This window comes from Narcine bancroftii, chromosome 8 (assembly GCF_036971445.1).
Source record: "Narcine bancroftii isolate sNarBan1 chromosome 8, sNarBan1.hap1, whole genome shotgun sequence".
NCBI classification, from domain to species: Eukaryota; Metazoa; Chordata; class Chondrichthyes; order Torpediniformes; family Narcinidae; genus Narcine; species Narcine bancroftii.
The window spans coordinates 161918871-161943192 of NC_091476.1; the positions used below are offsets into that span (position 1 = coordinate 161918871).

Consider the following 24322-nt stretch of genomic DNA (forward strand, 5'->3'; position numbering starts at 1 on the left):
ACTTTTTTTCTAGCCTTTGGTTCCAAAGTATGAGAGCAGTGAGGTAGCTGGGTGAGACCATTGAGACATGGCCTTTCATTGATCATAGGAAAGTAGGATATAATATGGTTCCAGTTAAGAAGGCAAAAGACACAATCTGTTGGCTTCTCTCTCTAATGTATTAATTTTTCCTTTCTATTCACTCATACCAACCTACCTCCTCAAAGCCACATCTGGTCGTTGGCAAATGGACCTCGACCTTGCTGAGCCAGAATTCCAACTTTTTAAACGCTATCTCCCAGCTCTCAAAGAATTGCACAGCATGGAAACAAGCCATTTTGACTAACTTGTCCACGTCAAATTTCTGGACTTCTTTCCTTCATAACCTCCAATCTCTTAATACCCAACTAAGAACAGTACATTTCTGCCATTTTCTCTTAATATCCATAAACATGTCTGGACCAACAGACCCATGTGTTATTTCCTTTTCTTTGTGTCAGATAAATCATTCTGACCCATTGGCTACATTTCCTTTTCTCACATCCAATTTGGATGCCCTCCAACACTTTAAGAAGAGTTTTCCTTGCTTAAACAGTTTCATTCTCAAGATAAACATTAAATTAATATTCACTTGCATTCCACATCAGATAAGCTTAAAGACACTGCATTGCTTCTTCTGTCAAGTTTTTTGTCATCTGATAGTACAAGTACAACCTGATGAAACCGCATTCTCCGGTCCTCAGTTCAAAACACACAGACACACAACCCAGATATAACAGACATACAAACATTACATATGCAAGTCAAGTCAAGTATTTCATAAATACAAATAAATAAATATTGCTTTGAACTAATGAGAGTCTCAGATGGTTAATGTGATGGTTCACCATTCTCACTGCCTGTTCCTCAGCCTGGGGGTGCTGGCTCTGATACTCCTGTATCTCTTCCCCAATGGGAGCAGCTGAAAGATGCTGTATGCAGAGTGGATGGGGTCCTCAATGATTTTGCGCTTCCTCTTCAGACAACGATCCCGGTAGATCACATTGATTGCGGGAGAGCAAGACTCCAATGATCCTCTCTGCCACTCTTATGGTCCTGTAGATTGACTTCCAATCCATTTCTCTGCAGCAACTGTACCATATTATGATGGAGCTAGCCAGGATGCTCTCAATAGAGCTCCTGTAGAAAGTTGCCGATAGCCTTGCCTGCTTCAGATTTCTCAGGAAGTGCAGATGCTGTTATACCTTCCTGTCAAATAAGGAGATGTTGAGTGTCCACGATAGGTCATTAGTGAAGAGAACTCCAAGGAACTTGGTGCTCTCCACTCTCTCTTCTACAGTTGAGGATAGTTGTGTGGAGGATAGTTGTTCCTGGTCCTCCTGAAGTCCACAATCATCTCCTTCTTCTTCTCCATGTTGAGACTCAGGTTGTTACTTTTGCACAATTTCACAATATTTTCCACCTCTTCTCAGTGGAGTTCCAATCTGTCGCTTTCCTTCAGGACTGTTCCCTCCCTTGGATTTATTTGCACAATTGACATTTTCTCCTTTGGCTCCACTCACTTTCTACAAATACAAGATGCTGCAAAGAGAAAAACCATGGAACTAGGCCATGCTTTCTCCTTGTAGAGTAGCAATAAAATTCTTCATTATTACTCTGGTCCCTTCTTTTGTATTTTTTCACAATACACTGATGTCTGTTATCTGTGCTACTTCCTATTTTCTCACTGAATGAGGAAATTGCATCAGCTTTGATACCATTTACACATTACAGTCCAGGACCATATTACCATATAACCACTTACAGCACAGAACAGGCCAGTTCGGCCCTACTAGTCCATGCAGTAACGAATCTCCACCCTCCTAGTCCCACTGACCAGCACCCGGTCCATACCCCTCCAGTCCTCTCCTCTCCATGTAACTACCCAGTCTTTTCTTAAATGTAACCAATGATCCCGCCTCGACCACGTCTGTCGGAAGCTCATTCCACATCCCTACCACCCTTTGCGTAAAGAAATTTCCCCTCTTGTTCCCCTTATAATTTTCCCCCTTCAATCTTAAACCATGCCCTCTAGTTTGAATCTCCCCCACTCTTAATTGAAAAAGTCTATCCACGTTTAAAATCTTAAAATCCCTTTTAAAATCTTAAACACCTCTATCAAGTCCCCTCTCAATCTTCTACGCTCCAGAGAAAAAAGCCCCAGTCTGCACAACCTTTCCCTGTAACTCAAACCTTGAAATCCTGTCAACATTCTCGTGAACCTTCTCTGCACTCTCTCTATTTTGTTTATATCTTTCCTATAATTTGGTGACCAAAACTGTACACGGTACTCCAAATTTGGCCTCACCAATGCCTTGTACAATTTCATCATAACCTCCCTACTCTTGAATTCAATACTCCGATTTATGAAGGCCAACATTCCAAATGCCTTCTTCACCACACCATCTACCTGAGTATCAGCCTTGAGGGTACTATTTACCACAACTCCTAAATCCCTTTGTTGCTCTGCACATCTCAATAGCCTACCATTTAATGCATATGCCCTATTTAGATTTGCCTTTCCAAAATGTAACCCCTCACACTTATCTGTATTAAATTCCATCAGCCATTTCTCAGCCCACACCTCCAGTAATCTACGGTAATCTTCCTCACTGTCCACAACACCACCAATCTTTGTGTCATCCGCAAACTTGCTTATCCAATTCTCCACCCCTACTTCCAGATCGTTAATATATATAACAAACAATAGTGGACCCAGGACCAATCCCTATGGAACTCCACTAGTCACCGGCCTCCAATTGGACAAACAATTTTCTACCACTACTCTCTGACACCTCCCATCCAACCATTGCTGAATCCATTTCACTACCTCCTCATTTATACCTAATGCCTCCACCTTTTTCCCTAACCTCCTGTGGGGAACTTTGTCAAAAGCTTTACTAAAGTCTAAATAGACAACATCCACAGCTTTCCCTTCATCAACCTTTTTTGTAACCCCCTCGAAAAACTCAATCAGGTTTGTCAAGCATGATCTACCCCTGACAAAACCATGCTGATTACTCCCTAGCAATCCCTGTACCTCCAAATATTTGTAAATACCATCAGAACACTTTCCATCAACTTGCCCACCACAGACGTCAGACTCACGGGCCTATAATTCCCAGGTTTACATTTAGACCCTTTCTTAAACAGCGGAACCACATGCGCCACCCTCCAATCCTTTAACACCACCCCCGTGGCCAGTGACATCCTAAATATCTCTGTTAATGGCCCCACTATCTGTCCACTAGCCTCCCTGAGTGTCCTTGGGAATATTTTGTCCGGTCCCGGAGATTTATCCACCTTTATCTTTTTCAACATAGCCATCACTACTGACCCTGGCAGCCAATTCCCAAATCTGCTGTCCCTGACCTTCCCACAAGCTACACTTTGAAAACATCCCAGTTTTCAAGTGGGCAGAGTTAACTCCCTTGCCATTTAGCATTTCTGAAAAATAGAATCACTGCTCATGGCTTCATTTATTGGATGAACTGAGAGGCACATTAGGAGTTCAAGTTCAGAAGCTGCTAGTGACTGGGCCTCAATAAACCAGAATGAGCAAAGGATTGAGCAAAAGGTGTCTATGGGGACTTGGACTCAAAAATCATCTTGCTGTCCTTCAGCATGGGCTTGGGATAAGATTGGGTTGGATCAATGCCTTCCTAATTGACTTTACTGATATCAAATATTTGTGTGATAGAGTACAGCCCTTCTGTACTTCAACCAACTACTCCCTCTGCTGGACTGGAACATTTTCATGGACATTTCAACACTGGCTTGAAATATGAAAGGTACCAACCTGCAACTGAAGTGCACAGCAAATTAAACCCATACATTCACCAATCAAACTGTACTGGATTGCATAGAAACAGAAACATAACTAACTCATGCATAGAACTGTGGACTTTAGTGAAAATCTTTTCCAGGCATAGAATTTGGGTATTTGTCATACTCACTGCCTTTGAAAAACTGCTATGTGCAAATTGTTGGAAACGTTTGCTTCCAAATTCATGCTTTTATTTTATGTAAATTATTGTTGGGGTGCAGTTTGCAGCATTCTGAGAATGTGAAAGGAGCAACATCACTGCTTAAATCCAGGCAGCACCTTGGCCACATTGTCTCATTCTCTCCAGCCCCCATCCTCCAAGCAAGACCTCTCAGCTCCAGCTCCCTATCACTTAAAACCTCAGCTCTCTCCTTTCTCTCCAAGGAACACCCTTCAATTCTCCTCCCTTTCCCGAGTACATTCCCCCTCAACCCCCTCCTTCCGAGCACACCTTCCCTCAGCCCCCTCCTTCTGAGCACACCCTCCCTTAGCTCTCAGGATCATACCTCAGCTTTCCCCTTCCAAGAAGATCCTCTCACTGCTCTCCCTGAGTAGATCTTCCCTCAGCTTCCATGTTCCAAATAGATCCTCCAAAAGTTCCCTTTCCGATATCTTCTCAGCTTCCCCATACCTCCAAGCAACCCCCATCTCCTCCTCCAAGGAATATCCCAGCATCCCCTCCAAGCCCCCTAGCACTCTGACCTCACTCTCTCCCTTTTCCGAGAAAAAGCTTTTTTCTTGATATTCAATCCAGCCATTTTATTTGTCTACTTATTCTCATCGTTTTCCTTTATCACTTTTTGATCGTTCTTGTTTAGCAAAATTCTTCTAATCTTCATCTTTCTTACTCTATCAACATTGTAAGCTTTCTCTTTCTATTTTATATTTTCCTTCATCTCTTAAGCCACAAATCTTGCACTTTGTGCCATAGAGATTTTAATTTCTCAATGTCTGCAATATTAATATTATAAAAGTACCATCCTGTATATTCTGCAGAAAGAATGTTTTACTATGTTCATAATACAATTCAAGGAATCAGCATTTATGGTAAATATACCACAGAGCTCTTCATGCCCATGGTATTAAAAAAGAGCCTTTCAGACTAATCCTCAAGCCAGTCCTCAGCTTGCTAGCTTCAAGGCTTCTTGCTTCAAGCACCATATCAGGCATTTCAGATGCCCTTCACTGTGCGATGTCAGCATACATCTTATTTCCAATGGTAGTGTCAGTTTATATTTTTACCTATGCCCTATTTTAAGAGGTGAATGCATGACTCCATCTAATATGTCAGTAAAATATATCCCAGTGCTCCTCCATTTGAAAGGAGCTCTTCCTGAATTGTGTGTAGATAACAGCATAACTTTGAATTCATTCATTACAGAAACAAGTCCTGAAACAGGTACAAATTTAAAAAAAGACAGATTTTGAACTTCTTTATAAGTACTATGACAGATTTTGGAACAAAATCTAGTCAAGCACCACCTCGCATAAAAACACAAACAAAATAAAACATTATAATCATTTCACCAGTCTCCTCTCTTCGCCAATTCCTACCCCACTCCCCCCACCCCCCATTGCAATTGGAATAGATTTCCACTATTGAAATATCATTTTGTATGCCCTTCCAGCTTGCCACCAACACATACAAGGGTTGCTTACAGCATGAAGGTTTCAGCTGTGAAGAATGCAGCTTGGAATTTGAAGTAGATTCATCAGGTTGACTATTATTGGAACACACACACACACACACACACATTGAAGTGTAAAATAACGTTAGCACTTATTTCAGCATCAAGCATAATTCAACAGCACTTGAACTCCATGCAAAATCTATGTTACCATTCATTGAGGCAAAGTACAACACAGGGCATTTTAAACACTAATAATAAGGAAATGAAGTTACATTAAAACGTGGAATAATAATATTCTTTACTTCTTAAACTAAATTAAAATTTATCAATGGATCAGTCTCTAATTTGCAAGTGGTCTCTGATATCATGATCAGTAATAAACCTACAATTTATCCTCAAATTGGCACTAAAAAAGGATAAGCAAGTGGTTCTGGCAATAGTTTAAAACAAATGATTAAAAGGTCCATACAGATAGAATTCAGTCATCGTGGAAATGTTGACAGTGTTCAGACAAAGGATAAGCAAACGCAGAAAATACAAAACAACTTTCCTGAGGAAATTACAGATAATAGATCCAATTTTAAAAATAATCCATTGTATTTACTGATCGTGTTTGTCCTCAAGATGCACTGGATAGCTAAAAGGAACTTCAATTTTATCATTACTACATTGGGATTAAATACAGCTAAGCTACTACTCTATCAAGTTTGGAATGTGTACAGCAATGACATTCGACAGCAATTCTTCACTTTGCTTATTCATGGCTTATTAGATATTATTCCATACATCATATGCATTTCTTCTCCCCTGTGTGTATCTGAGACTCTTGAAGTTTCTGGAAATCAACCTTAGCCACATCTTCCACAACTGCAGGCTGCCTTTTGTGAGCATCTCCTTCATTTCAAGAATTATTCAGAACAAAGATACCGACCTTTGCCTCTTCAATGGAGAACACAAAAGTGCTGCAGAAAATCAGCAGGTAATGCAGCACCCATAGAAAGTTAAAGGCCTCTTGTTTGCATCACTGCTGCTTCTCTGCTGTTAGGCCGCGAGTATCCAACTTTAATTTGTGATGTAATTTCTCTATTGAGAATCATCTCCAACAATCAATCGACGGCTACTTTCCTGTTACCATTTCATGGCCAATAAGTTAGCATAAACCAAACTGTTTACAATTGTGCCAAGATGTCATAAGATGAATTTACTATCAATATACTGCCTTAAACATAAACTGCCTACACTGCGTATTGCCCATTTCCAAATTGAATTTTAGTCCATTTTGCACTGACCCTAAACCACCAATGTTAACAGAAAGACATATAAAGGCCGAGTAAATCATTCACTTTGCATAAACATTCAAACAGCAAAATAAGGTTTGACAGTATTTCGCTTTAAGCCTATAAATGATTATGCCACTGACTCTTGCTTCTATGTACGTAGTGGTTTATACATAATATTTGTTCAAGTACATATATTTATAATGAAATAATTAACAACAAATAAAACACCCATACTTGGAAATGTAGAATTATGGTCCAAATTAAACCAAGTGTGAGCTTGGGATTCCCATCAGTAATGTCATCATTTCTAATATTCACTAATTTCACCTGCAAGAGGAAAAATATAATCAGTGCATCATTTTTTATATAATACACCACTTTTGATACATTCTTGAGAAGGTAGTTTTCTTAAATTCTTACTCTGCTCAACAAGAATCATTGCAACTGGTGTGTTACAATAATTTGTCAAATTGACCAAAACAGAATTTTACAGATCATTTAAGTAGTTTTAGCCATCATGTCAGAGGTGCACCAAAGAAGAGGTACAAGGACTGCCTCAAGAAAGCTCTTGGTGCCTGCCCCATTGACCACCGCCAGTGGGCTGATATTGCCTCAAACGGTGCATCTTGGCTTCTCACAGTTCGGCGGGCAGCAACCTCCTTTGAAGAAGACTGCAGAGCCCACCTCACTGACAAAAGACAAAGGAGGAAAAACCCAACACCAAACCCCAACCAACCAATTTTCCCATGCAACCGCTGCAACCGTGTCTGCCTGTCCCGCATTGGACTTGTCAGCCACAAACGCAGCTGACGTGGACATTTACCCCTCCATAAATCTTCATCCGCGAAGCCAAGCAAGCAAAGAGTCAAGTGAATATGGCAGTTTCAGTCTAGCCACAAAAAACACGCTTATGATATTATTAATTGATTTTTTTTTTTGTTTGACACAAAATGTGTTAAATTGGTCATTAACCAGGTAAATACCTCTCTTTTGGCAATAAAATTAAAACAACTTTTATAACCTTAGTCAAAATCATCAAACAGAATTTATCAATATACTAATTAATTTGGATATTTGAAAACATATGAATGATTGATGATGAATTTATTGCTATACACAAAAGTACAATGTACATCTGCACCAAAATTCTTACTTGCTGCAGCCGAACAGATACTTCATTTAAAATTAAACTCTAGCAGTATATACTTAAATTACCAAATGGAAAGAGATGATATAAAAGCTAGATAATAAATATTCAGTTACAGTAGTGCAAGTAAATAAAAGTAGCATTTTAATTATGCAGATGTATCTTTTTTGTGACATCACAATTGGAAAAGTATTATTCTTGAACATACAGGCGCTAGACTTCAGGCTTCTGTAATTTCTTCCCGAAGATAGAAACGAGAATAGGTTATGACTTGAGTGATGGGAGTCCTTTATAATGTTGGCTGCCTTCTTGAGGCAGCACCTCATAGATATGTTCAATGGATGGATGCTCAGAGCCTGTGATTAACCTGGTTTTGTTTGCAACCTTCTGCATTGCTGAACACTCAAATTATTAAACTAGACTGTGATGCAACTAGTCAGAATACTTCTTACAGTGCACCTAAAGACGTTTGATGAAGTATTTGGCAAAAAGCCAAATACCAATCATCTTTGAAAGTAGAGGCAATGTTGTGCCTTCTTCATGGTTGCTTTAGTATACTGGCTTCAAAAGTCATAAGTGAACTCCCAGGAACCTAAGTTACACATCCTCTCCATCTCCATGTCATCAATGCAGACAAGTGTGTGGTTCCTCAGTCTCTCCTTCCTAAAATCCACAATGAGCCTCTTGGACTTGACTTGTTGATGTTGAGAGCAAGGTTATTGTTCATCCAGATTCTCCATCTCCATCCTGTATTCTGATTTAGCAATTCGCATTATTTAACTTACAATGGTGGTCTCGTTGAGAATTTATAGATCAAGCTGGAGCTGAGCTTGGCTACGCAGTCATATGTAAAGGGAATAGAGCAGGGGACTAAGCATACAGCCTTGGGGTGCCTTGTGCTGATGGACATTGAGGGGGAAATGATGTTTCTGATCCACACTAATTGGGATCTGCCATTGAGTTGCTGATGGATGAACAGTGTCCCAGGACCTTTAGTTTGATCAGATATTTTGCTGGTCTAATGGCGTTAAGTGCTAAGCTGAAGTCAGTGATCAATAGTCTGATGTAGATGTTCTTGTGGTCCTGGTGATCTACTGCAGAGTGGAGGACCAGCGAAATGGCATCTTTCGTTGACCTGTGGCAATAGGCTAAGTGAAGTAAGTCCAGGTCCTTCGGGAAACAGGAGTTGGTTTGCTCCATAACCACTCTCTCAAAGTACTTCATCGCAGTATAGTCATTGAGGCAGGTCTCCTTGCTCTTCTTGACCACAGTATAATGGATGTTCTTTTGAAGCAGATGGGGAATGTCAGATTGTAGCAGGAAGAGGTTGAAAACATCTGCAAAAACTCCAGTCAGTTGGTTTGCATAGTTTTTAAGGACGCAAATAGATACATCATCTGGCCTGGTGTACATTGGTGGCATCCAATGCAGAAAACAAAACATTCCATTTATTTTTTTTTCTGTTCAAAATATGAGCCAATTTTCATTTACTGCTAACATAGTGGAAAAATTATACACTCTCCGAATAAATTATTGTGGCATATTGACTAGGAACAACGGGGGTACAGTCATCTTCTAAATAAGGATGGTATGTGAGAGAAGGAAACTTGGAAGTGTTGATGCTTGAGGCTTTACTGTTCTTGACCTACTCACATTAAGATTGTGGAGGAGACGTGCAAACTGGAAAATAAAAGTCTTATCATTTGTAAATTCAACTTACAAATTAGATTTGAATGCACCTCAACATTGATAGTCCAATTCCATAGATAAAATTACCTACCTGCCGTTGCTTTAAATAGTCGAGTGCAATCTGTACATTTTGTAATCTGTGAAAACGCATGCGTCCTTTCTCACGAGGCTAAAATGAAAAGGAAGATTCATGCAGCTTTTAACTTTTATACAAATTAAAAATTAGCTTTGGGTTTAATATAATGCAAAATATTTCCTTTCTACTGGTTTTATTATTTCCACTCATATTCAGGTTAATAAATATTTTTTAACAATTATATGGAGAAGATAACATTCCAAAATATGTTACAATGTCAATCTTTTGTTCACCTAAACTATCTCCCACAAATTTAGCCTGAGTATTTTTTAAAGGGGTGCAAGTGTTGGAAATAGTGGGCACATTCAGCACCTTAATGTTGAATGTCCGTCATGGTGTTACTTTGAAAGTCATAAAGGAACTCTCCTCTTCCATCCACATTGTCAACATGCTTCTCACTCTGGTGTTATTGATTTCTTCTTCCTTCCCTTACTATCTTCCAATTCAACAATGGTTTCTTCTTTTTAGATTTAAATTTATTGTACTTGCACATTGAATGCAAATGAGTAAATAAAGGGTTGCATTTCATATTTTAATGTATTGTTGGAATAAGTCTTATTTATTGTTCATCAGCATAAACCACACTTCCTCACAACCAACAAAAGTCTTGCAATACATTAAATTCTTTAAAAATATTGCTATTAAATTTGCAGGTACAATTGCCCACATCATCAAACCCAAGAAACATATGTGTATGTTTTAGTATATTCATGTGCTGATCGAATTTCAACTGAAGGGATAAGCAACAAGAAATAAAAGTCATTTTCAAAAATCTTTCCAGTTAAAATCTCAAATAAAATTCACACTGCTGTGTGAATATGGAGTCAACAAATAATTTACTGCCTTTGAACTCTAAATCTTTCAATGCTAAAATGGATGACACTGCTCATATTGGTGCTTCACAACAATGAATAAAACTTATTCCAACAATACATTAAAATATGAAATGCAACCTTTTTATTTCCTCATATGCCTTCAATGTGCAAGTACATAAATCTCTCATTTTAAGGATTATAAACGTGACCTGGCTTCAGTTCTATATGACCTTACAGCACTCCGAATTTTATTGCAGAAGGGTAGCCAGAACAGAAGTCTGCTGATCTGATTCTCTTAGTTGTCTGTGATTTCCATTCTTTTAATGGAGTGCAGAAAATGCTTTAAAATACTCCAAAGAGGACAGCAAAAAGTAACTTTCAAAATAAAAAATAAACTATAAAAACTGCAAAATTCAATTTGAAAAGTTGTTCCTTTTGACAAAATTGGTCCCTCTTACACCATTCTGTGATATTCTTATTGTAGAGGATCAATTGGTCCATTCCAAACATGAAAGCTTTTCATTTACCATGGATACTCTTTAATTTAAATTCATTACTGTGTGAACAGATTGAATTCCATTTATCATTGACCATTTACTAGTCCACTGATACCTTTCTGTAGCTTCTCATCAATAAATTTCAAAGGACGAAAAATGTTTGAAAATATATCCATTGTTTTTAGATAAGACTGCTAATTAGAAACAGGCATATCAAAGTTTGCACTGCTGGGTGAAGCAACAATTATTTTCCCATTATTTTGGAAGAAAATGTACAGATTATCAACCAATACTTATCTGAAATATATGAATTTATTAAGGGTAATAATTTTATGAAATAGAATTATGACTGACTTGTAACCACTATTTTGTCAATGTACATGTAAAACATATACCTAAAACATCGAAGAGTAACAAATCTATCTTGCATCACACAATGGAAATATTTCTTGCATGCCAACCAACCTCCTCATTCCTCTTAACAGCTACTGGTATTAATATGTAATTTAGGGAGTGAAGATTTTAAAAAAAATAAAAATATGTGCATTGTTAGTTCATGTCTCAGCAAACACTGGGTTAATGGCATATTTGAACCAGTGTCAAATCCCCAGGCAACACACAAAAATAATCTTTTCCCAATATTGTTGTTCCCTTCACTGTTAGAGAAAAAATACACAAATTTAAAAAACTGGTAAACATCTCAACAAATCTTCTACTGATTATTGTTGTCTGGGTCAGAGCAAATTTATGAGAAAATAAAAAGAACTGTATGCTTAAGTGATGAATAGGACAATAATTTGGGAGCTTTATTTTCTATTTGGTTAACAGTTAGCGTAGTGGTTAGTACAAGAATGTTACAGTGCCAGCAATCGGGACCGGGGTCCGAATCCCACGCTGTCTGCAAGGAGTTTGTACATTTTCCCCCTGTCAGCATGGGTTTCCCCAGGGATTCCAGTTTCCTCCCACCGTTCAAAAACGTACTGGGGGTGTAAATCAATCAGGTGTAATTGGATGGCACAGGCTTATGGGCCGAAATGGCCTGACACTATGCTGTATGTCTAAATTTAAAACATTTTAAACATTGTAAAATTTTAAATTAAATTTAAATATTTAAAAACATTACCATAGAATTCAGCATAAAACAATTTTATTCCCAATCCATCCCAAATTTTATTGTTTTTCATTTCATACAATATCAAAATCAAAGTGATTTAAGGTCTAGTCTGTCCATATTATTTTATCCAGACAGTATTTACAATCATATAAATGAATTACTTAATTAACCCAAAATGCCCGATTATGAAAAATGAAGGAACATCATGAAGAAAAGATTAGAATTAGTTGTGCTATTTTCATACATATTGTTGCCACAAAATACTATATCAATATAGAATAATCCACAAAAAGGCATTTATAGAGCAGAATCATAACCAATTTTAAACCAGCCTCAATACCAATTGAAAGTTTTGACTTTGTGCATTTCCTCACTGATCAATGTCATTCTTCTGCATTGGGTTCTGAATTAACATCTATTTTAAAATGTATTAAAAATCAATGACATTTTAATAAACTGCCAGGGATCTATACCGTAGCCAAAACTGGGACTGTACTCATTCGAAATTAGAAGAATGAGAGGTGATCTTATAGAAACGTATATAAGATTATAAGGTAGGGCAGGTAAGAGATTTCCATTGGTGGAGGAAGGAGCTTGTATGTTCTCCCCATTTCTGTGTGGGTTTTCTCTGGGGGCTCCGGTTTCCTCCCACTGTTCAAAAACCTCCCAGGGGTGTAGGTTAAGTAGGGTATATTGGGGTAAATTGGGCAGCACAGACTTATGGGCTGAAATGGCCTGTTACCATGCTGTATATCTAAATAAGACTAGAACTAGGGGACATAGCCTCAATATTCAGGGTATATGAGGAGGAACTGGTTCTCCCAGAGGGTGGTGAATCTATGGAATTCACATTGAAGCAATGGAGACTATTTCAGTAAATATATTTAAGACAAGGTTGGATACATTTTTACATAGTGGGGGGACTAAGAGATGTGGGGAAAGGCAGGTAGGTGGAAATGAGCCTATCATTAAATCAACCATAATCTCATTGAATGACAGAGTAGCCTCAATGGGCCGGATATATATCTTTATGGATTTTTATTGCTTTTTATAGATGCTGAAAAGACCGGCTGAATTCCTCCAGCATTTTGGTGTGTTTTAACGACAATCATAATGTCTTCAGACTTTTGTGTTTTACTCCTTCATTGAATCTCTTTACAACAGTTTGGATTTACATCTTTTAAAACCAATTCTGCCCTATCCACTCCTTAATCCCAATTGCTGTCCACCTCATTTAGATGAGACATGACTGTGGAGAGTCCTCCTCTCAATAATGTGCCATTCTTCCCACAAAAATATAATCATTTGAACTGTGAATATAAACCAAGTTTTTCCAGTAATTGCATTAGGCACAAGTCAGTCATGAGAAATGGGGCAAAGCCAAAACATTAAAAATAAGACAAAATATATCCAAATATTGTCAGACTCTGTAATTGAGATGCACTCTCATTTAAAAAGTGTGGATTACTCAGCAGTGATACAGTATTTGTTGAATCGCCTTTGTGTTGTGGCACCTACCCCCTCAACATCATCCGCCTCCTCTTGATTGCGTTCAGAAACGCAGGATGGCGGCCTTGCCAAGCACAAGTTCTTCATGAAAAATTGCTCCTTTTGCTAATTGGCATAAAACAAAAACAAAGAATAGCAGAAGCAAAGGAAGAACAAATGAAAAGAGCAAAGGGTAAATAAAGAATGTAAAGAGAAAATATAAAATACAATCCGTCATACAAAGGCCATCACAGATTCCTATGTGTGAATAAAATCTACCAGCACATTTTTTCATCAGTAAATATTTGAAGTATATGTACAGTATTCATTTATAATGCAAAGATTTCTTTGAATTGTTATGTTTTAGGATTCCCAATGTGAATCTGTAAATACTTGCTGACCACTGCTCTAGATGCTTTTGTAATGACCAGTGATAAAGTTTTAGGTTGGCAGATTACACAATTTTACTTTTTCCAAGAAATTTTTTCCATTGAATGTAAGCACTTGATAAAGCATGAGAGAAAGATTGAGCACTTCAGCATATTCAACACAAGTTGGCAATATGAATCGAGTAAACTTGGGATGCTGAAAATCAGAAAAACAGAAAATGCTAAAAACTCAGCAGGTCATACAGCATCTGTGGGAAAAAGAAACAGAGATAATGTTTCAGTGGAAGACCTTTTGACAGCTGAAGCAGAATAAAGATTTTGGAAGAAAGTTCTTTACATTTCAGTTTCATTCTCTCTGAAGGAAGTATTGGACAGGCTCATTCAATTGATTGCAGGTAACAATGGGTTACCCTGTAAGGAAAAATGAAGCAAATTGACCATTTGATATTTAGCGAAAAGGAGAAGTGATAACCATATAACAATTACAGTACGGAAACAGGCCATCTCGGCCCTTCTAGTCCGCACTGATTTATGTGAAACTCCACTAATTCCACCTACCTGCTCCCTGCCCATAACCCTCCTACCCCCTCACATCCATGTACTCATCCAATCTCCTCTCAAATGACAAAACTGACCCTGTTGCAACCACCTTCTTCTGGAAGGTCATTCCACTCAGCCACTCCTCTCTTGTGGTAAAAGCTAAAACTTTTCATACCCACTTTCTCATCTTCCTACAACCTCTAATCAAGTTGGTTTTATACCTAACTTTCACATTCTAATGCACTTTTGTGCACATCAATGACTGCAAGTCTCAGCCACACCTCACAAGTTGCACAAGCTACCAGTTATTCAACGATGACAGCTCTTTAAACATTTTAAAATCCTGATGAAGCCTAATGGGAAGGATGTTTAATAGATTACTCTTCTATAAGAAGAATGTAGAACTTGGAATCATAATCTAAGAAGAGTCTCCAATTCATTAATTTAGATGTGGCTCAAATTTCTTCTCTCAAAGTTGTGAATCTTTGCTATTCTCTAAAGCTGCATTGAACTTTGGAGGGGGGAGGAGGGATGGGTGGGCGGCGGGTGAGGTCTGGGCCTATTGTCCCGATCACCCAGAGAAAGTGCGCACATAATACATCACTTCTTCTTTCTCGGTGTAGTGATTGTTGTGTGGCCGCTGTCTGACTTGCCAGGCAGGAGGTCACTGCAAATTGCCTCTCTTACATTACTGCATCTATAGCAACACCTTCTCATGGTGTCCCTCGATTTCACTGAGTTTGCCACGTCATGGCACAATCCAGTGTCCGACTATAATTGGATAAGTAAGCTGGGCTCATTCGCCTTGGATGGCAGCCAGCCTAAGAGAAGGAAAACTCTGATTTCAAATGCAGGCAGATGGGGCTCATTAACCTCATCAGGCCATCCAACTAAGAAAAGGGTATTCCAACGTAACACCTATGACCCGAAGACCTGGCTGTCACCATCCTAGCTTGTTAGGCCTTGGCAGATAAATCCCGGGCTGTAAAGGTTGGGTCCAGGACTGTACACTCTGCACTCCACTTAAAAAAATCCATTGTGCAGGCTCAAAGGACATGCCCAGGTCTACAATCCTTCCTGGATCTTTGTTCACAAAGCCAAGCCATGAATTGAGCAATATTGAATAATAATATGCTCATTTGTTAAAAAAAATTATAAACTACACTATTAGTGTTATTGAGGCTAAAGATTTGTCAGAATAATACTTATTGTTAAGATTAAATTATAAGAATAGGCTTCATAAACTTGTTTTTGGTTTTCCTTGTCAGTTTCAACCGATTGAAATTATTTAAATGAGATAAGTACAGAGAAGCTATTTTGTTTGCTGGGAAAATTTCAAATGTATTGGCAATATCCTAAAATTAGAGACAGGCCTGAGTTAAGAGTCATGAAGTACAATGTCCACACCTCCCTCCGATACAAATGATGGCAGACATTTGATATCATCCCTCCATCCCTCCCAAAATGTTACAGATGGACAATCACTTGAAATTTGAAATCATTTGACTTACATGAACTCCAAAAGTAAATGAGATATACGAGATATGAGGCACAGATCAGAAATTGAAATAAAACTTGCTAAATTCCTGTTTTTACATAAACATTTTATAATACATAATTATCTGTCTTTACAAGAGGGTTTTATTAGCATGAAATCCCAGCTCTTTGTTTCATCCTTAATTACAACATACTCATACTGCCACCTTCAGGAATTAGTGTTCATGTACTGCAAAATTCCTTCCTTTTTGGTTCATATTTTACTGTTTACTTTATTCCCCTTGCTTTAGTTCAAGATCTCTAGAACAATTATGTCTGTCCTTAGGACCTCATCAAATACTTTGTAAAAATATGTGCAGAATTTAAAAAAATAAATAAATACAGTACTTTATTGACCCTTATGAATCCATCTCCTATAATTAAACTGTAGGTCAGATAAGATCTACCCTCAACAAATTCACCTTGATTGCCCTCAGTTAAACTAATGTCTCTTTGAATGCTGACTGGCCTGCAGTTATTTTGTTCACGTTGCTTTTTTTCAAAAAAAATGCCACTTTGGTTACTCTCCAGTCTCTGTCACAGTGTTTGGAAATTATAAACTGTGCCTATGCAATTTCAACCTTTGCTTCTTCTAAAATACACATCATTTTTAAAAATCTGGATCTTGTTATTAATCCAGCAGAAAAATGCAGGGCCTCTTAACATTTGTTCTATCCACACACATTTCTTCCTCCCTAATACTGATTCACCCCTTCTGTTCATGAAGACAGATGCAACAGGCTCATTTAGAACAATAGAGGTTTTCTGCCTCCACGGAAATTCATAAAGAATAAATCTCCATTGGGTATGCTTGAATGCATTTCTAAAAAAAATAGTAGGATGAGATCAATTCCAGAGAGTGCCCCAGTTCTTTTCCCTGATTGTACTACAAAAAATTTTTCCATACACAATTTTTTGCCATTTATTTCTAATTTCACCCCTGCAATTTTTAGCTCCCACCTCATTTGTTCTCCACATATTCCTTAGCAACCTGGGATTTAGATCTGAATTACCTTTTTTTAAAATTGGGAATATATCGTGAATTTTTGTTTAAATTTAGACATACAGCACGGTAACAGGCCCTTTCGGCCCAGTGCCCATGCAGCCCAATTACAGCCAATTGACCTACAACCCTTTGAAGCGTAGGAGAACACCAGAAAACCCGGAGGAAACCCATGTTGATATGTAGATACAGGAAGAACGAACAAACTCCTTAAATACAGCACGTGATTCAAACTCTGGTCTCAACTGTTGGCGCTGTAACAGTGTTGAGCAAACCACTACATTAATCGTGCTGGTCTGATAATGATCTGGATCATCATCTGATCTGAATCATTATCTCTTCCTTGATTGCCTTCCATTCTACTGATGATGATTTACCTTCAAATCTACTTCTGCTAAAACTGGATCTCGCTCAATTTTTGTTCTTTAGCTTGCAAAGATTTGGTTATTAAACATTCTACACTATATTATTTTTTTCTTAAAAAAATTTAAAATGAATTATTACACTGGACACAAAGAGTTTGCTTCCTGAACACTTTTGGGTCCATTTTATACATTTTGGACTGCTGATCACCAAAACCACCTTAAAATTTTCCCAACCACATACTATTTTTTAGATACAACCCATTTTGTGATTTACTGTCATATGTTAACATGCTTCAAGCATACAAAGCCATTAAGTGCAATATGTCATTGAAAATTCATTTTCAGGATTTGCGCTTAGACTTGTTCCCTGCTGATCTTGGTGCAATCATTAATGAGCATGGTGAAAGGTTTCAGTAGGACATTGCAACCATGGAAAAGCAGTATCAGGGCAACTGGAATCCATCCATGCTGGCTAACTATTGTTGCACACTGACATGAGGAGCATTAGATGTTGAGTACAAGCAAAAATCAGCATGTCATGTCCACATTTATTTAGTCACTTTTTGTTGAACAGTTAGCATTCTTTATTCTCAAACAAGATGGTGCACACACGAACTGAACCATGCCCTTACCGTGTCCCTTATGTAATCCTGTCACCCAGTAACTTGCTTGATGATGTAACATGTTCCCATAACACTCTTCCCCTCCAAAATACTAGTATGTAGCGGCCCGTGGCACACTTCACAGGCCATCACAGCAAACAGTCGTCGGAAACAACAATCGGGCAGACAGCACATGGGATGAGACACCCGCTCCCACAGGCCGCGAGAATAGCAGTCGAATCAGCCAATCACAACCAGTGGATCACAGGGGGACCACTCAGCAGCCAGCCTCACTCAAGCCACACCACAGTGGTGTCACAGCCAGCGGCCTATAAAAGGCAGAGCTGCAGCCCAATAAAGTTAGTGTCGATTACACTCTCTTGGTGTGCAAGTCTTCTTTCTACCTCGAGCTATAACCATAGCAATCCCGCTACAAGTACATAGATAATAAGTCTAAGTTAACTTAACTAAATTTCATGCTAATATCTCCATCCTTGTGATTCTACCAAAACTTATCTAACCCTAACGTATCTAATTATCTTTTACCCTCTTCTGATGTCTTTAAGATATGCTGGGGAGTGTTTTCCTCTCTGGGATCTCCTCGAAAGTAGAAGGGGTACAAGTTTCCGGCCTTTCTGGAGCAGCTAAATTCTCCTCGTTCCTTGACACAATGGTTTGCCTCTCAGATGCTTGGCCAGCCTCTTGCCCTGGCACAGCCTTCCCTGCTGTATTTCCGTAACTAATACCGGGCTTTCCAAGAGGCCACAAAATCTGGCCGTGTCCAAACCAGAACGTCTAAGAGCTCTTCCAGGTCAATTTGAAACTGTAGTCTTCCATTACTCCAAGCTGGTCTATATGTCTTTTCCATATGTTGTCCCTGACCAGTTCAGAATATGAACATGGGCTTAGTTTTTTTTAAGAGCATGCCTCTTACCCAAGTCTCTTTATTTTGCCTGTATCTCTTATGAGTACTGGTTCCCCAATCTCCAGAGATCTGGTTGGTTTGTTTGGTGATGTTGATTGTTGGATGTGAAGTTCAATATTTGGGTGTATTGCAGTAAGTCGTGTTCTTAAGTTGCATCCAAACATCAGCTGTGCTGGTGTGCATTTTGTGGTGGAGTATGGCGTTGTTCTATATGACAGCAGAAAATCTGCAATGTTATAGGTTCCTGATATTTAATTTGACTTTTATGGCCTTCATTGTCCATGGGGCACGGCTTCCCCATTGGTACTCAGGTGGTATGGTGCCAATGATATGTTTCACATTGTTGTTTCTTAGGAATCGCTTGAAAGCATCTGATACAAATTGAGGCCCATTGCCGAGGCCAGCTGTATTGGCAACCCATACTCTGCGAACACACTGTGTAATTTCTCGATGGTCTTTTCTGTTGTTGACTGCATCAACAGCACAATATTTGGAGTGTGCATCCACAATAATCAGGAAGGTTTCTCCCATGAATGGCCCAGCGAAATCGATGAGAATCCTATGCCATGGCTGTGAAGGCCATTTCCATGGATTGCCTTCTGCTTGAGGTGCTTTTGGTATATTTCTTGACAAATGTGCCACCTCCATACTAACTGTTCAATGTCCCTATCAATTGCTGGCCCCCAGACGTGCATACGTGCCTGCGCCTTCATCCATACCATTTCGGGATGATTGGTGAGGAGCTCTTGTAGCAAAGCCTTCTGCCATTTTTTTTGAATGATCATTCTTGCCCCCCCACAAGGCAAACCAATTAATATTTCATTTTGCCTTGTGTAAAATGGCATCAGTTTGGGGGTGATGCTCTTGGCATCTGGCCATCCATTCTAAAGTGAGGTACATAACTATTCACAACGTAGCCTCCTTTCTTCCTTCTTGGCTGATGGTCTTATATGTGACTGGTAATTGACGCAGTTGTTCTTGGTTGATAGCCGTGGTTCCTGCCGTCCAATTGATATTTCCTTCCATCTGTTCTGTTGTAGGCGGGGTAAGTGTGATAATGCATCCACATGACAGAGTGATGTTTTATATCATAATTATATGCCATAACCCACCTTTGGATTCTTGCCGTCGCTAATACTGGCATATCTTTCTTCAGTCCTAAAATTAAACTCAGTGGTTTGTTATCTGTTTACCAAAGTGAACTTTCTACCGTACAAGTATTGGTGAAATCGTTTAAGACCAAATGTAATGTCCTTCCTTTTCCATTTGTGCACTATCACTTTCACAGCCCATTAAGGAGCGGAACACATATGCCACTGGCTGTTCCCCTTTTACTGTGGTTTGAGATAACACTGCTCCCAGAACAACTGGTGATGCATCGACAGCTAAGGTCATTCTTTATCTGGCTCACAGTAGATAAGAACATTATTACTTGAGGTCAACAGTTCCCTCAACCGATTAAAAGCCTTGTCTGTTTCAACATTCTCGCACCATTTATGATCTTTCTTTAATAATTGGTTTAGCGGGCTGCAAAGGGTAGACATGTTAGGAATGTGCTTCCGTTAATGATTAACCAACTCCAAGAATGATTGCAACTCTGTTTGGTTTGATAGGCAGGGAGCACAGCGAATGTCTTCAATGCCCACTGTATCCATTCTGACCCCTTCATGGTCAATCGTGAACCCCAAATATGTTACTGAGGGCAGCATAAAGACACACTTGTCTTGATGCAGTCAAACTTTAGCCTGTTCTAACCTGGCTAGGACCTTTTCCAGGGTTGTTAGGTGTTCTACATCGTCCTGATCTGTAATGATGATGTCATCTTAGTAGCATCCAACATTTATTCCTTGTAATAATTTATCCATCTCTGACTGAAATATCCCTGATCTGATGATATCCCATGTGGCATTCTAGTATATGTAAACAATCCTATTAAAAACATTTTTTTTTAAATTTCCGGATCCAGTTCAACTTGTTGCTTTGCTTGCAATAAGACTAATTTAGTGAGCTTTTTCCTCCCATTCAGGGCTTGAAGTAGTTCCTCCATTCTCAGAATTGGATGGCTGGGCACTTGCAGGGCTTGGTTTATTGTGACCTTGAAATTGCCACAAATTCTTATTTTGCTGCTGGGTTTTCTGGCCTGTACGATAGGAGCAACCCAGTCACTATATTGAAGTTTCTTGATTATTCCTTCTGCTTCTAGTCTATTCAGTTCAGTCTCATTTCCCCTCTTTATCATAAAAGGTACTGGCCTTGGTTTAAAAAAACTTAGGTTTTGCTTCAGGTTTTACTTGTAATTTGACTTGGACTCCATACTCTTTCCAAACACAGATTGGTATTTCTGTAACTTTGATTTCTCATCATCCACTGTTTGCACCTTCTTCAAGGCCTAAATTTCCTTCCAATCTAGTGGAATGTGTGTCAACCGATCTCTTCCCAACAATGCGGGTCCTTTCATCCCTACAATATAGAGAGATATTCCTTTCTTAGTACTTCCTTTATATTCAATGTTTACATCTCCCCAGCACTTCAACTTTTGCTCTGGTAACTGCTTTAAAACAATGTCGGACCATTTTATGTCAAGGTTTGGCAGTAGCTTTTCTTTCAAATTTTTTGACATTAAGGCAGCCCCTTTGTTGAGTTCCATGTGGACCGATTCATTATTGATTTTCAATCAAATAAGAATTTCCGATTACTTAAGCTGCGGATATAATGTATTGACACTGTTCCTCCTTCTTCGGAATCAGTTTGGTATTCTGGCTCACTTTGTTCATCTACCCTAAGGTTTTAACTTTGGAAGATCATTTCTTATATCTCAATGGCAGGGTTTTCATCATCCTGTGGTTTCTCTTTCTTTTCATTCCATCCTGGGAACCTTGCTTTGGTATGTCCCACCTTATCACATAAAAAACATTTAGCATTTAAAAAAAAGTTATTAGGGTTGTGGTTGTTCTTCCCACACTGGAAACATTCTCGTTGGTCCATTTTCTTGACCAAATGCTCTCCCTATGTATTCTCAGTATTACGTTGGGCCATTTCGAAACTCAATGCTATTTCATAGGCGGACTTGATGTCTAATTCCTTTCCTCTTAACCATCTTTGTTGGGCCTGACTATTCACTAACCCGATCACCATTATGTCTCTCAAAACTTCGTCCAAAAAGGTACCAAAATTACATGTTTGGGACAGCTTATGCAGTTCCGACAGTAGTGGATTAACTACCATTCGGAACCTAAGATGAGCTTTAGTGAGATGCCCCCCCCGACCTTGTCCTGCCACAGCTACTGCCACTGCCCCTTGCTCCCCATTGGTGCCCACCACCCACCTGGGGGAAGGAAGAAGAGGAGATTGGATTAATTTACATGAAGGAATGTAACTTGATGAATGTTGATTTCCCTGTACTGTATATTACCCAAATTCGGAAATGCCGCAGCCAAGTCTATTGGGAAATCTGCGCAGCTGGTCATCATTAGCCACAGAACTGTAAAAATAAATGCTCTGTTCTCGCAGAAACATCTGGGGGGAGTGAATGGAAGTCACAAATCCAACCGGCGGTCCTATCAGCACCTGGTCACCAAACAAAAATCTAGCCACTCCAACTCCGACAAGTGATCGCTTCTCCCACTGTTCCATCTTTTCATGATTCCCAATAGAAACTGGGCTCGCTGCTTGCAACCTGGTGACTCTATACACAGACATTCAGACACCACCGGCCACGCAACCCTCCTGTTGTCCACTTATCTATTACAGGTGACAGGCTGGACACCAGTATTTTGGAGCGCTCTCCTCGCACGCCACAAATCTTCAGCCTACTCAGTAAATGGTGGCCTGGTCTCGGTTTATTGTTTCCCAGAAACTACCGCATCCGTCACCCTGGCAACGGAGTGGTGCCAACTCTGGCCCACAGTCACTGGTTTCACCCGCGTAGTAGGTAGTGAAACAATAAACCGAGACCAGGCCACCATTTACTGAGTAGGCTGAAGTCTCAGGGCTTGGGTCCCCTTACCCTCTGGGCCCTTGGACTTTAGCCTACTCAATCTAATGGTTCATCTGCCACTGAGTTCAGCCAGATATTGCTTAACTGTTTCCCCAGATTTTTGCTTTCTGGTGCAAAATTAAAATCTTTCGGCGATTACTGACAGTTTTGGTGACAGATGTTCTCCAACCAGGTCACACAATTCCTTATAAAACTTTGAATTTGGTTTTTGTGGTGCCACTAAAGTCTTAATCAGACTATATTTTCTGCTTCCCACTTCATTTCAAAACAGTGCCAGTTTTTCTTACTGACCTCAGTATCACTCACATCATGGGCCATGATGTCAAATCTATCCACATAATCAAGCCAGTTTTCAGTCTCATTGTATTTTGCAAAACATTCTTCAGCAATTTTTCTTGCTCCTGAATACTTGCTTTCCTCCTGTTGTTTTTTTTTTGGCATTCATTTTGATGAAATTCCCTTAACTCCTGATTTCTTTTTAGCTGAAACCCTGTCATTCCATCATCTAGAGTTCGGATATTTTATCCTCGTCTCCAGTCTGTAGTGTCCATGTTAATTTAGTCACTTCTTTGTTGAACAGTTAGCATACTTTATTCTCAAACAAAATGGTCTACACACAACTGAACCACGCACACAAAGTGAACTGCACCCTTAAAGCGTCATTTACGTAATTCCGTCACCCGCGTAACTTGCATAATGACATAACGCACTCTCATAACAAAAATACTTTTAGGTCAATTCTCAGCATCAATATGCAATTAAACTTACTAAATTCAATAAAAGTTACTTTAATGTTTCTTCAACTTCCTATGGTGCAGAGCAAATCAGAAATTATCTTTGTGTTCACCTTGAAGTTGTCTATTATTATCCCCAATTTTTTTCAGAAAGCAAATCTTATGGAAAAAAAAGTTGTCCAGTGTTATTAGTGGAGTACTGTTCTTTTCCACTAGATGTCATTGTGTGTTACAAACTAATAAATCCCTTGCAGTGTTCAAGGGAACACTGATCTGAAATTATGTGGGGATTATTTTATCTAAATGGCTTATTTCCACTTTCCGCCATATTACTAGAATTGTACTCAGTCCGAAGTAATTTGAAAACCACTAAGCCATCTCAATGGTTTTCAAGCATGTACAACCAGCCAAAAAAATGACTGTAAAATACTTTACAAAGGAAAGCATATAATTTTAAATGTGACATTCAAATAACATTTGTGATGAAAAATATATTTTTTTGCTACAATTTATAAAATACAGCCTTTAAAAATAGAGAAAAAATGGTTTTCATGACTACTCAAAAAACAGATCATTTGGGGGCAGTTGAA

The 24322-nt window shown here is 38.9% G+C and overlaps 1 protein-coding gene across 13 annotated transcripts in view; it reads right to left on the minus strand.

Annotated features, from left to right (window-relative positions):
• The window catches only part of macf1a (microtubule actin crosslinking factor 1a), a 535539-nt gene that overhangs the window by 265229 nt on the left and 245988 nt on the right, over window positions 1-24322 (minus strand). For all 13 annotated transcript variants that reach the window (XM_069895733.1, XM_069895734.1, XM_069895729.1 and 10 more), the window contains exons 4-5: window positions 9683-9760; window positions 6990-7082 (exon numbers count right to left, since the gene is read on the minus strand). In XM_069895733.1, the coding sequence (XP_069751834.1) occupies window positions 6990-7082; window positions 9683-9760 (171 nt within the window). The remainder of the gene's footprint in view (window positions 1-6989; window positions 7083-9682; window positions 9761-24322) is intronic.